Source organism: Phyllobates terribilis, unplaced genomic scaffold (genome assembly GCF_046119375.1).
Source record: "Phyllobates terribilis strain yellow unplaced genomic scaffold, ASM4611937v1 Scaffold_2__4_contigs__length_985480577, whole genome shotgun sequence".
Classification (NCBI taxonomy): domain Eukaryota; kingdom Metazoa; phylum Chordata; class Amphibia; order Anura; family Dendrobatidae; genus Phyllobates; species Phyllobates terribilis.
Window position 1 is genome coordinate 298606945 of NW_027362762.1, and position 15284 is coordinate 298622228.

General features: G+C 43.7%; 1 protein-coding gene across 1 annotated transcript in view; it reads right to left on the minus strand.

Moving 5' to 3' along the window:
- Window positions 1–15284, minus strand: part of PCCA (propionyl-CoA carboxylase subunit alpha) — a 578010-nt gene that overhangs the window by 529180 nt on the left and 33546 nt on the right. The window contains exon 2 of the mRNA XM_073670397.1: window positions 9089–9166. Coding sequence (XP_073526498.1) covers window positions 9089–9166 — 78 coding nt within the window. The remainder of the gene's footprint in view (window positions 1–9088; window positions 9167–15284) is intronic.

Consider the following 15284-nt stretch of genomic DNA (forward strand, 5'->3'; position numbering starts at 1 on the left):
CAGCACGCAGGCCGTCTTCATCATTATTGTCAATGTTGCACACTTTAACAGCTGAGGAGAAGACAGACTGGAAGAGTTCTCTGTCAAAAGTGGTACATGCCTAAAACTGTACAAAGAGCAATGCAACGGGTTACTCACCCTTCTTACTAAGGTATGGACGATCGCCTTACACGCAAAGCGATGTGCAGCCAAGAACAATTATTTTAATTTGCTGGTATTAGCGATCAGATTATCTGACAAGAGAGCATTATGCTCATTTGCTGGTTGATCATGCATTTTTTATACCAGCAGATAATCAAGTGAATAATCATGAACAATTATCTCCTAGTGTAAATGCACCATTAGGGTGGTTGGCCACACAAAACACTTTTGCTTACAGTCAAGCATTATTTTTAACAAGAGTTTAAAACTTTGATAAAATCAACACTAAGTTTAAAAAAAAAAAAAAAAAAAACCCACCCTGCAGTACATTTTATTAAATCTTTCATTGACTCCCAATTTGATCACTCAGTCTCACAAAATTTTGAAAATGCATCTTAAAAGGCCCTGTGTGATAGCATTGTAGAATGAGGTCTTTGGCCCCAATGCAATCCCTATAAAACAAACAAAAAAAAAAAAGACAGCTTTTATTTTACTCACCTACGGGGCGGTCCGGTCTAATGGGCGTCGCTGGTCATGGTCCGGCGCCTACTCTTCTTGCGGATGACGCATACTGCTCAGACACACTTTTCTCTGCCCTGCCTAGGGCTGAGCAAAGTATTGTAGTGCGAATGCGCCAACGCATTTTTATCTTTCCTTGCGCATGCACACTACAGTCATTTGCTCTGCCCTCGGCAGGGCAGAGAAGTACGCCTGCGCAGGAGCGCAATGGAGGACACTGTGTGGTGATGAAGGAGGCATCATCCACACAAATCAAGAAGAGAGGAGGAGCCCCCTAAGTAAGGATAATAAAAGCTATTTTTAGTTTTATGGAGAGCGCACTGGGGGCATACAGACAGCAGTTCAGAATGCTGTCACACAGGGCTTACAGGTGCTGGCAGCACAGAATAAATTCTATGCAAATTTAATGTTCCTTATATGCTCTGGGGTCTCTCTGGAGACCAGAGCAAAACATTATTTTTTTTTTTTTTTAAATACTCCCCCCTCCGCTCACCTCTCTAAAATCCTTGAGCCTCTCAGCTCAGCTGGGGCATCCAACTTTTGTGAGGCCAGGGAGGGTTTTGTGAGGCAGGGGAAGGTTTTGCGCAAGCGTGAAAAAGGTCATGGCATCATGACATACGCTGAATCTGTGCAAAAGTGAATTAAAAAAAAAAAAAAAAATCTGCATTTTGGCAAATGTAGATTTTTGAAAAATGTAAGTAAATTCCATTTAAACTGGAATTTATTCATTCACCTTTAAAATCACAACCAATACAAAAACACAAAACCAGCAAACCGAAGTAGTCAATGTTGCCATATAGACCTTTAAAAACCATTCCCTTCAAGAAAGGTTTAAGTTCACTTGGTTTTTTTTTTTTTTTAAGGAAACTTACTTGGCTCATGTAAGGCACCCAAGCAATGTTTTCTCCTTTGAAAGATATCTTTCAAGCAGACTTCCTGAGACTGTTAAAAGAGCTTGCATAGCTTGTTATTATATTTTATACCTCGGATACTATACAAACATAGATCTGAGTCTCCGAACATGAAACAAGTTGTCAAAACTAGAAAGGAAATCTTTAGTTGTGCAAATAAATATGCATTTTTGATCTAGATAACAATGTAGTGTACTTTTTTTTTAGCAACAGTTACACATATTTATATCATCTACAATGAAATAGAAGCTCGTACTAGTTTCTCATTCAATGAAAAATACAAAAAGCTAAAATCTTACAGGATATTTAGTCTTGAAAAGAACAAAACATGTGCACATTATGTTTAGACATCCGGTCAGTTTATACATTAAACAGATATCCTAGCTGGATACCCTACAGTATCAGCCATCACCATAGTAATCCATTGTAGATTACAAAAAAAAAAAGCTTTCCTTAGGCTATATGCGAATGTTCAGGATTTGAAGAAGAAATTTCCTGAGCGTGTCTGCATCTCCTTGGCAGGAAAAACGCTGTGGAAAAACCATGCGGTTTTGCCTCGTTTTTTTACATCAATGAAAACTTTATTTAGCTCCAAAAAGCAATTTGGTGGGACATTGCTTAAACCCTTGGATTACCATCAGAACTGGGGTGGGTATATTGGTTAATTTAAATGATTAAAGAATGTGTCTGTTGTATTTCAAAGGAAGTGTTTACCCTGTGTGTGTTTATTTAACTCTTTACTTTAAATTTGGGGATGAAAGGGTCTGATTGACACCTTGTCATCACCAAACAAAAGAGCTAGGTGTCAGCTAATCCCATTCACCCAATCTCATTAGCATTTCCATTCATGTAATTTCTGGGGCAGCTGTGCGCTACTATTTTTGGCCTAGGAAGGTGTCATTTGCAAACATGGTCCCTGGCCATAATTAACAGCTCATAGCAGTTTGGTTAGCCACTACGTCCCCCCGATCAGCACTCATCAGCACTTTGGACACAGCGTATTTTTGCTGCATCCAAATCGCGGTGTTCTAATGCTGCACTTTTGATGTCGGTACATGTGAATTCACCGTATATAATGACACTTCAAACGGTCAAAATCAGCAGTGGAAACTAGCGTGTCCGCTACAGAAATTGACATGCTGCGGGTGAGTTTGGGTACATGTACACGATCAGGAGCCGCTGCAGGTTTGACACTGCATGAAACCCGAAGGGTCCAGATGTTACAGCATAGTGGATGAGATTTCTAGAAATCCCATGTCCACTATGCGTGCATCAGAGGCTGCGGATCACCCGTGGACACTGACATGCGGCGCTTCTTTCAGGACCACAGCATGTTAAATTCTCTTGCAGAGTCGCTAGTCTCCGCAACAGAAATTTGACCACAACAATGTATTGAATGCGGTAAATATGCATGGTTCAGTGAACACATGGGGATTTACCTGCGTTCAATGGAATGCAACATTTTGGATGCAGCAAAAAATATGCGTCCAAAGCGCTGCTACGTCCGGATCATGGGCAGAGAGCCTAAAAGTAAAAAAAAATTAAAAAAAATGGTGTGGGCTCCAGCGTCAATTTTACACAGGGGGAAGAATTGTTAGGCAAGTTGTATTTTAGAGGATTATTTTTATTATTGATCAACAACTATGTTCTCAATCAACCCAAAAGACTCAAATATCCAAGCTTAATATTTTTGGAAGTTGAAGTGTTTTTTTTTTAGATTTGGCTATCTTAGGAGGATATCTGTTTGTGCAGGTAACTATTACTGTGCAGAATTATTAGGCAACTTAATAAAAACCAAATATAATTCCATCTCACTTGTTTATTTCACCAGGTAAACCAACATCAGTGCACAAAATTGAGAAATAAACATTTCTGACATGCAAAAACAAAAACCAAAAAAATTAGTGATCAGTATAGCCACTTTTCTTTATGATGACACTCAACAACCTTCCATTCATAGATTCTGTCAGTTGCTTGATCTGTTTTCGATCAACATTGCATGCAGCAGCCACCACAGCCTCCCAGACACTGTTCCGAGAGGTGTACTGTTTTCCCTCCCTGTAGATCTCACATTTTATGATGGACCACAGGTTCTCTATGGGGTTCAGATCAGGTGAACAAGGGGGCCATGTCATTACTTTTTCCTCTTTTAGACCTTCACTGGCCAACCACGCTGTGGAGTAGTTGGAAGCTTGTGATGGAGCATTGTCCTGCATGAAAATCATGTTTTTCTTGATGATACCGACTTCCTGTACCACTGCTTGAAGAAGTTGTCTTCCAGAAACTGGCAGTAGGTCTGGGAGTTGAGCTTCACTTTTTCCTCAACCCGAAAAGGTTCCAAAAGTTCATCTTTGATGATACCAGCCCATACCAGTACCCCACCTCCACCTTGCTGGCGTCTGAGTCGGAGTGGAGCTCTCTGCCCTTTACTGATCCAGCCTCTGGCCCATCCATCTGGCCCATCAAGAGTCACTCTCATTTCATCAGTCCATAAAACCTTCGAAAAATCAGTCTTAAGATATTTCTTGGCCCATTCTTGACGTTTTATCTTATGTTTCTTGTTCAAAGGTGGTCGTTTTTCAGCCTTCTTTACCTTGGCCATGTCCCTGAGTATCGCACACCTTGTGCGTTTTGATACTCCAGTAACGTTGCAGCTCTGAAATATGGCAAAACTAGTGGCGAATGGCATCTTGGCAGCTTCACGCTTGATTTTCCTCAATTCATGGGCAGTTACTTTGCGCCTTTTTAGGCCAACACGCTTCTTGCGACCCTGTTGGCTATTTGCCATGAAACGCTTGATTGTTCAGTGATCACACTTCAAAAGTGTGGAAATTTCAAGACTACTGCATCCCTCTGCAAGATATCTCACAATTTAGGACTTTTCAGAGCCGGTCAAATCTCTCTTCGGACCCATTTTGCCAAAGGAAAGGAAGTTGCCTAATAATTAAGGACACCTTATATAGGGTGTTGATGTCATTAGTCAACACCCCTCCTCATTACAGAGATGCACATCACCAGATTTACTTAATTGGTAGTTAGCTCTCAAGCCTATGCAGCTTGGAGTAGGACAATATGTATAAAAAGTATCAAAGTGATCAAAATACGCATTTGTCTAATAATTCTGCACGCGGTGTATAACCAGCAGAGGGAAAGCCGACCGCTGGAGGCTGATATTAGTAGCCGGGGAGGGAGCCATTAGCCAACAATGTTCCCTGGCTATTAATATCAGCCCACAGCTGTTTGTTTAGCCTTTACTGCATAGATTACAGGGGGACCCCAGAAAAAAAAAATTTGACATGGGGTCCCCATATAAAATCTAACCAGAAAAGGCTAAACGGACAGCTGCAGGCTGATATTAAATAGCCAGGGAAGGGGCCATGAATACTAGCCCCCTCCACGGCTATTAATATCACCCCTCAGAAGTCCCAGAAACGGCGCATCCATAAGATGCGCCAAATCTGGCGCTTAGCCTTCGCTCTTCCTACTGCCGTGTAGCGGTGGCGAGTGGGGAAATGGGGTTGGGGTTCACGTCCGTCTTGTATTGGCCGCTGACGTGAAGCCCAGGTAAGTAATGGAGGGTGTCTATAAGAAACCCTCCATTACTAACTATGTAAAGTTAATCGCCGCCTATTTAATAAATACAGGGCCAGAATAAAGTATTTTAATGAAATGAAAAACACATAGTTTTAAAAAAAATTTTATTGCGCTGTCAGTCCTCGAAGCCTTCGATCTTCTGAAAAAAAAAAAAAAGGAAAAAAAGACAAAAACCAACCATATCCCTCACCTGTCCGCCGTCATGACGCAGTCCATGATTACTGCCAACGATTGTCCCTCACTGATTTCACTGCTGTAGAAGACAGCAATGTATACTGAAAGGAGTGTAAAAGACTACTGCTCCCCCCAGCCGCGCTGCTCTCACTGTTATCAGCGGGAGCAGCGGTCGGATGAGAGGAGTAAGTCCTCTTCTGCCGACCTGGGTACCATCTGCAGGGCGTTTCAGTCGCAAATTCTAGTCCATTGGCTTTAATTGAAGTGTAGCAAATCTATATCTGCGGATTTGCTGCGGTTCATTTCAAGGCAATGGGCGCAAATTCGCGGCGGAAATGAGCAAAGAACGGACACGCTGCATTTTTTTCAGCAATGGTAATCCTGAGCAGAAATTTCCACATCATGTGCACAGCACATCAGGATTACCATTGCAATAGCTGGCAGACCGATTGGCAAGCGTTTTTGCGGCAGAAAAGCAGCAAAAACGCTTAGTGTGCACATAGCCTTATGTAACATACCTGGCGGCGTCCTTGCATAGTGGTCCATCTCCCACTGTGCAAGAGCGCGCACTTGATCTCCTGTCCAGAATGTCTCTCTGGCTTCCCTCCATGCTGTCTGTTTGTGTCTGTTTCTGCTGCTTAAGGGTGGCGCCCGATCACTTCCTGCTTTTTGTACCTGCTGTGGGTCACACCCCTTGTGCGTCCTCAGCCTATTGCTGTCTGTCACCTGGTATATAGCTCAGCTGCTCCCATCTATCCCTGCCTGAGCATAGTGTTTCATTCAGTGTGTGCATGCACTCTGAAGGTGCCAGGTCCCGTTCTTGGTCTCCTGCCTTGCGGTATCAGTTCCCATGTCTGAACTGAGTCCTGTCTATGTCTCCTGCCTTGCAGTATCAGTTCCCGTGTCTGAACTGAGTCCTGTCTTTGTCTCCTGCCTTTCGGTATCAGTTCCCGTGTCTGAACTGAGTCCTGTCTATGTCTCCTGCCTTGCGGTATCAGTTCCCGTGTCTGAACTGAGTCCTGTCTGTGTACTCTTGCCTGCTGCCTCTCCTGGAGGCTGTATTTCCAGGCCTGTCTGAACACGCTCCTAGCCTGTTCCTCCCGCCTTCTAGGGGCCGATTACCTAGACCCGCTCCTGTATCTTGTCTGTCCTGTCTGAACACGCTCCTTGCCTGTTCGTCCCGCCTCTCTGGGGGCCGTATTCCAAGACCCGCTCCTGTATCCCGCTGCAGTGTCGATCTCCTCCGTACACTCAGTTCCAGTCTGAACTCTCTCCTATCCTTTACCTGTTTTGCCTCTATGTCCGTTCCCTTCCTTTTTCTGCAGAGTCTGAACTCGTACCTAACTCCTGCTTGTTGTCTCTGTACTCCCGTTTGTGAGTTTGTGGTCCACTCGCTACTTCACTGCAAGTACCCTGTGGGTATCTGGCTCTGCCTTTCTCTTCCTGTCTGTTCCGTGTGAACAGAGCCCTGTCCCCCCTGCTCTGCTTTGTTTGCCGCTCTGCGGTTTCCGCTCTGCTCCTGCCTACTTAGCCGCTCTGCGGTTTCCGCTCTGCTCCTGCCTACTTAGCCGCTCTGCGGTTTCCGCTCTGCTCCTGCCTTGTTTACCGCTCTGCGGTTTCCGCTCTGCTCCTGCCTTGTTTACCGCTCTGCGGTTTCCGCTCTGCTCCTGCCTTGTTTACCGCTCTGCGGTTTCCGCTCTGCTCCTGCCTACTTAGCCGCTCTGCGGTTTCCACTCTGCTCCTGCCTTGTTTACCGCTCTGCGGTTTCCGCTCTGCTCCTGCCTTGTTTACCGCTCTGCGGTTTCCGCTCTGCTCCTGCCTTGTTTACCGCTCTGCGGTTTCCGCTCCTGCGGTTTCTGCTCTGCATCTGCTCGCTGCTCCGGCAGTCCTGTCCTGCTCTGCTTCTGCTCGCTGCTCCGGCAGTCCCGTCCTGCTCTGCTTCTGCTCGCTGCTCCGGCAGTCCCGTCCTGCTCTGCTTCTGCTCGCTGCTCTGGCAGTCCTGTCCTGCTCTGCTTGCGCTCGCTGCTCCGGCAGTCCCGTCCTGCTCTGCTCTTGCCCACCGCTTCGGGCATTCCCTCTCTTCTGTGTTTGGCTACCGCATCTGCGGTTCTGTTTCTGTGACCCAGTCTGTACTGGGTCTTGTCCTCTCTGTGCTCCAGCCCGTCCTTTCTGCCAGTACCTCCCCGCCTGCATACTCGCCTGTATCCACCCGTCTGCATACCTGCCGTGTTCGCTTATATCCACCAGTCTGTGCCAGCCTAACCTGCCTGTTCCAGTAATCCCTGTGTGGGTCAACCCCCGTGTCCGGAGTTTGACCTGGAGTAGCACCTGGTCCCTCTGCCCGGTTTCTCCTTGGTGCACTGGCGTCGTATGCCGTCGTGCCACCTTGGTCGGATTGGCCAGATACTTAGTCACGCCCCTCCAGGCACTCTCCGGTTCATGGTCCAGTGGAACCACTACTCCCGCACACGCCAGTCAGTCCGGGCGTGTGCATAACACCTTACAAGGATTTGCAATGGTAGCAGATGCCAGTGTATGACAGCTGTCAGAGATCCAAGGTTTACGTCCCATATACATTAACATTATAGATTCCTAAACCTAAAAAGTATTGTGACCACATTGTATAGAACCTGTCGGGCCCCACAAATCGCCCAAATAACATTGAGATGGCTAATCCCGCATCCTAATCATGTCGCAGATAGCGATACTTTAAAGTACCGAGGGGGCACCTCTTTATCCAGGGCAGTTTGGCCTTCAATGGTGGCCCCCATAACTGGCCATGTCCTTTCTTCTGTGCTAGAACTCTTGCGTAGGTAACATCCTTCTTTCCGGGACATGCGCAGTGCACCAGTGAAAGAACGGCCTTATGGTGCATGCTCAGGAAGGAAGGACATAATGTGCGTGCACAGGATTTCAAACACAAAAATTATGAAACAGCCAGTCAGGGAGACACAAGTCACCGCCCCCCATAGACTAGTCAGGGTGATTGTTATATTCAGATATCACAAAAAAAGAAAACCTTTTCATGCTGCTAACAGCAAGTATGGGTATGTGGGATGGTTTCACTAAGATGTGCACCATTTTCTGCAAGCCCACTTATCAAAACTGGCAAGTACCAAAAAAAAAAGTTGGAAATTATTGTGCAAATATGACATGGCCATGATTTGTCACTTTAGGCTGTAAAAAAAAAAAATATTGATAAATTGAAAACCATAATTCCAGACTGACTGTAGCGGCCATTCGGCCGCACATGCACATTGAGTTTAGGTTAGCTGGGATTGCTTTTTCTGCTGTCCATGCTTAGTGTCACTGACTTTGTATTCACATCATGCTTGTTCTGGGACACAAAGCTAATAATGCATCAATGCTCACAAGTTTCCTAGGGATGGCAGTCAACATGAACTGCAATGAATGCTCCTTCAATACTTGTTGACACAAATAAAAGAATAACTTGAGATAGGATAAGGGTACATGACCTGGTAGAGTATGCTGCCTCCTCATCAAAGAGGCAGATTAAAAATGAGCTCAATGGGACTGTTTGAATTTATTCTATATTGATGGAGGAAGAAGATCCATACATGTAATATATTAAATGTATGGTATATAACGTTTCATGCCTTATTTATACCAGTGGAATAGCCTTTCACTAAAACTCTCCAAAGTACTGGCAAAAAGTAAGGAAAGGAAAAAAACCTCATTGAATACTGTACAAATAAAAAAGTGAATATCACATGCAGAAAATTGCTGACCTTTTCTTCAGGATTATGTGTCGTTGAATATTGCAGACGTGAAGCAAAATAGCACCATCTTGTCCAAGAAGCAGAATGCTGTAAAGAAATAAATTAAAATTAGCATAATAAAATAAAGTCTGACCTTTATTCACACAGTGTCCCAAGATTTAAAATTTAAATCTAAGTAAAATATCTGAAAACTGATAGCACAAAAAGAATTCATGAATTTGGGGTAATAGACTGTACACAAACAGTATACTGCTTTTATTAGCTAATCATCATGTGTCGAAAGATCCAGTGATGGTACAGCACTCATTTATTAATCCTGTATAATGAATGGAAGGGATGAATACATTATATTTAATATGGTTTTGCTGACATTTGAAAATTTAAAACCAATGACCGCAAAAAAACACAGCCAGTGGTGTCTAAATACAATATAACTGACGCATCCTTTCACATGAATGATATAATATAAATTAATACAATTATATTATTTAGTTAATGTGAAAGGATGCAACAGTTACATTGATAAATAGTAAGAAATTTGAAGCAGAACCAAAACAAAAGATTTGGGGTGCCAAGCCTCCCAGGCATTTCCAAACCTTCCAAATATGAACAAATGGAGGCAGCTCACCAAAAATATTAAAATTACTTAGATTCTTATAGCCCTCTGTGGCGACACTATGTGTGAACAAGATGGTTTTTATTTTAACTGGATTTTGGGTCCAAGATTTAGGAGCGACCATAAGAGCCCGGGCGGGAAAATCTGCTCCAAAACTCCAGTCCAGGTCTTGCTGGCCTAATAAAATGCACCTGGTCTAGCTCAGGTAGTAGTAGTGTGCTGAGGCTGGAGAAAGAGCTGGTGGATAGTCTGTACTGAAGCCTGAGAACTTCCTGCAAACCAGGTTGGTGAGACTGTTTCACTCACTTTGCCTTACCCAAAGAAGGGACTGGTTGTTTGTTCAATTGTGCTGAAGAATGGCCGTTTCATTTTGGAGCTGTAAAGTTTATGAAGGGCAATAAAACTTTATTCAGTCTTGACATAAAAACCCTGTGCGTATCCAAGTGGCTACCAGAGAGCTGAAACTATATAAAATAATTATAAAATAATCATTTGATCCCTTGCTGCTTTTGTAAGTTTGCCCACTGACAAAGACATGAACAGTCTATAGCTTTAAGGGTAGGTTAATTTTAACATTGAGAGATATAATATTTTTTGGTGGAGATTTATATATATATATATATATATATATATATATCACATTGTATAAATTTATTTGCATCTTGCAGCGAGAAATAAGTATTTGATACCTCTGGCAAACAACATTTAATACTTGGTGGCGAAAAGCCTTGTTGGCAAGCACAGCAGTCACGTTTTTTGTAGTTGATGAGGTTTGCGCACATGTCAGGAGGAATTTTGGTCCATTCCTCTTTGCAGATCATCTCAGATTTTGAGGCTGTCGCTTGGCAACTCGGAGCTTCAACTCCCTCCATAAGTTTTCTATGGGATTAAGGTCTGGAGACCGGCTAGGCCACTCCATGGCTTTAATGTGCGCCTTTTTAAGCCACTCCTTTGTTGCCTTGGCTGTATGTTTTGGATCATTGTCTTGCTTGAAGACCCAGACACGACCCATTTTTAATGCCCTTGCAGAGGGAAGGAGGTTGTCACTCAGGATTTTATGGTACATGGCTCCATCCATTCTCTCATTGATGCGGTGAAGTAGTCGTGTGACCTTCGCAGAGAGACACTCCCAAAACATGTTTCGACCTCCATGCAGCATTTCTCTTCCTCCAAACACGGCGAGTTGAGTTAATGCCAAAGAGCTCAATAACTCACAGAATCATCCAGGTGTTCATTGGCAAACTTCAGACGGGCCGGTACATGCGCCTACTTGAGCAGGGGGACCTTGAGGGCACTGCAGGATTTTGAAACCTTTAGGCTGTGTGCCCACTATGCGTTTAAGCAATTCCGCTGCAGAAATGCTTAAAAAACGCTTGGTAGAAGGTCTGGCATGTTACCAATAATAATCCGCATGTGCTATGCACATGCTGCGGAAATTTCCGCTGCGGATCATTGGGGAAAAATCCGCAGCACTACCATGTATTTTGCGGAATCGCGGCGTTTTCAGCGCCATTGACTTGCATTGGACCGCATGGAATCCGCATCACTACATCTGCAGATACGGATTCCATGCGTTTCAATATGCGGATGATACCCAGGTTTGGAGAAGAGGAGAGTCTCCTCCGGACCCGGGTACCATAGTATCTGAAAAAAATAAATAATATTATACTTACCTTCTGATGGCCTCCGGTGTCCTTGTCTAGGCTTGCCGGCAGCTCGCGGTAGACTAAAAGGACCTGCGGTGACGTCATTTAGTCATGTGACGAGTCACGCGACCGCTGACGTTCAAAGGTCCTTTAGTCTACAGAGAGCGGCCGGCAAGCCAAGACAAGGAGAACGGGGGCCATCAGAAGGTAAGTATAATATTTATTTTTTACCATTCTTTCGGTCACACTATATAAATCCATGCCGGTTGCATGGATTTATATAGTGTGACCAAGTTGTCAAGCACTTTCCAAGTGATGCTAAAATCGCTTGGAAAGCACTTGACAACCCGCATGCGGAAATGCATGTGAAGAACGCTTCACTTAAGCTTGTCCCTGGCAGGAAAACGCATGTACAATCCGCATGCGTTTTTTTCTGCCAGGGAAATGCAGAAACGCTCAGGAAAAAATCCAGAGCATTTCAGCATTACGGGCACATAGCCTTAAGGAGTCATGTATTACCAACGGTTTTCTTGGTGACTGTGGTCCCAGCTGCTTTGAGATCAGTAACAAGTTCCCCCCCCGTGTAGTTTTAAGCTGATCTCTCACCTTCCTCATGATCAAGGATACCCCACGAGGTGAGATTTTGCATGGTGCCCCAGATCGATGTCGATTGACAGTCATTTTGTATTTCTTCCATTTTCTCACTATTGCACCAACAGTTGTCTCTTTCTCACCCAGCATCTTACTTATGATTTTGTAGCCTATTCCAGCTTTGTGCAGGTTTATGATCTTGCCCCTCCTTAGAAAGCTCTTTGGTCTTGCCCATGTTGTAGAGGTTAGAGTCTGACTGATTAATTGAGTCTGTGGACAGGAGTCTTTTATACAGGTGACTATGTAAGACAGCGGTCTTTAATGCAGGTAACGAGTTGATTAGGAGCGTCTAACTGGTCTGTAGGAGCCAGAACTCTTAATGGTTTGTGGGGGATCAAATACTTATTTCTCACTGCAAAATGCAAATAAATTTATCTAATTCATACAATGTGATTTTCTTAATTTTTTGGGGGATATTCTATCTCTCAATGTTAAAATTAACCTACCCTTAAAATTATATAGAGACTGTTCATACCTTTGTCAGTGGGCAAACTTACAAAAACAGCAAGGCATCAAATAATTTCCTCCACTTCGTAAATATATAACCCTAGGAGCGTACCTCTGTCTGAAGCCTTTATAGACTGTGCAAGCGTGACGCGCCTGCGCAGTGTGTACCCCACAGAGGAACGAATCCACATCCTAAATGGGGATGAGGATTGTGGCCTAGGAGATCGCGGTATGCATAAGCACTGAACGCATACCGCGATCTCCGGCACAACAATTTACCTATCCGGGATTACCCCGGGGTCTCTACGGGCCGGGAGATGAATCCGCCGTCGGAAATGGCGCACTTCCAGCGCCGTTTTATTGAAGACACACTTGCAATGTGTCGTCAACAAAAGAACGCCGGAAAGAGGACTGCGCAGGCGCCGATTCCGGTGCCACAATCCCGCAGAAGCACATGACAGGATGGGGGAGCAGGACGGCAGCACCACATGACAGGATAAAGGTCAGCACATGACAGGATGGGGTCACAGGATGGGGAGCACCTCATGACAGAATGGGGGCGGAGGATGGGGAGCAGCACATGACACGATGGAGACCATAAACCAATATAAAATGCTCGCCACCCATACATATACATACACACACACACACACACACACACACACACACACGTCAAACTCTAGCCCCGGGACAAACCCGGCCTACAGGAGGAGAATATTTGGCCCGCGACACCAGGCGGGTTACCGAGTACATTTGGCCTGGCCCTCCACCAAGCATCGCACTTTCAACTATATATCGGCATCATAGATGCTGATACAATTGAAAGCAATGATTGAGGAGGAAGCATCAGCTGACGTTCCCTCTCTTCATTCTCCCTCTGCGTCTGACGTCTCAGTGCAGCGGGCACGATGACGTCACTAGAACGCGCCTTTGTACAGAGTATCTGAAGACACCATGAAGAGACGGGAGCAGCAGGGCAATGGGCAGAGGTGTGGGGCACATTAGACTGCATGGATGACTATGTCGGGCCCATGATACTGTATGGAGAACTTTTTGTGGCTTACAGTTAGAGAATCATGCAGTGATGGGTCACCATTTGTCACGGGAATTGAGGGAGTAGGGTACAGTAGGGTCAGCTTACTGTGCATGTAGAGGAATTCACTGTGGGGGTATCATACTTCATTATTTTTATTCAAGGTTTTTTATCCTTTGTGATTACATATTTAAAATTAGGTTATTGGGCCATATGCTTTTTACTACTCTTACGTAACATATTTCAATATTTTATTCTAAGATCTATTAATTAAAATGTACTTTGTTTGTGGGACAATCCCTTTAAGTTTGTTTGCATATGAAAAAGTTCATAGTTATATTTGATAAGGAAAAACTTCAATTGTAGACTTATTTTAATAAATACAGGTGCATCTCACTAAATTAGAATATCATCAAAAAGTAAATTTATTTCAGTTCTTCAATACAAAAAGTGAAACTCATTATACAGAGTCATTGCAAACAGAGTGATCTATTTCAAGTGTTTTTCTGTTAATGTTGAGGATTATGGCTTACAGCCAATGAAAACACAAAAGTCATTATCTCAGTAAATTAGAATACTTTATAACAGCTTGAAAAATGTTTTTTAAATCCAAAATGTTGGCCTACTGAAATGCATGTTCAGTAAATGCACTCAATACTTGGTCGGGGCTCTTTTTGCATCAATTACTGCATCAATGCGGCGTGGCATAGAGGTGATCAGCCTGTGGCACTGCTGAGGTGTTATGGAAGCCCAGGTTGCTTTGATTGCAGCCTTCAGCTCGTCTGCATTGTTGGGTCTGGTGTCTCACCTTCTTGACAATACCCCATAGATTGTGTTTTCATTGGCTGTAAGCAATAATCATCAACATTAACAGAAATAAACACTTGAAATGGATCACTCTGTTTGTATTGACTATATAATATACAAGTTTCACTTTTTTGTATTGAAGAACTGAAATAAATTAACTTTTTGATGATATTCTAATTTTGTGAGAAGCACCTGTATATACCAAGGTTGGCCTGCGACTTTGTCAAAGCTTTTAATTTTGGCCCTCTGTGTATTTGAGTTTGGATGGATAGATAGAAAATTAGTGATGTGTTCAACACTTATTTCTAAGTAAACATTTCTAAAAGGTGCCATTAACATGAAATTCTCACCAGATGTCGGAAAAAAACCACCCAATCCACACAAGCAAAGAAATCAAATCATAAATATTACACACAACGACAATCACATCAGCCAAAAAGGGCTAACAAAGCTTAAAGAAATAGAAACCATATTTTTCGGACTATAAGACACACCCAGGTTTTAGAGGAGGAAATTTGAAAAAAATTGAAACAAAAAATGTGGTCATGACGCGCTGTAATTGGGGGGGGGGGGGGAGGTATATCTGCTGCTGACACTGTTATAGGCAGGGCTGTGGAGTCGGAGTATGTGTCCATTTTTGTGGAGTCGGAATAAAATGGACCAACGCCAACAATAGATAATAAATTGGGTACAGTAGTTCAATCCAGTTTGTGGGTTGTTTTTTTTGTTTTTTTTTTCCCCCATAAGAATTTTGGAAAGGTATGAAATGTACTATAAATGTCTGTCCTATCTCTGATCTAAACTTTTGGCGGAGATTAATTTGTGCTACAGTAAATTTATCACTTAAACATGAGCTATGTATGAGGGAGTCGGGGTCGTGGAGTCGCAGTCATGGAAACTGAGGAGTCGAAGGTTTGGCTTACCAACTCCACAGCCCTGTTTATAGGGGTAATGTCCCCCAACTCTGTACTAATAGCCCCCACCCCCATCCTGGTATCCATGTCC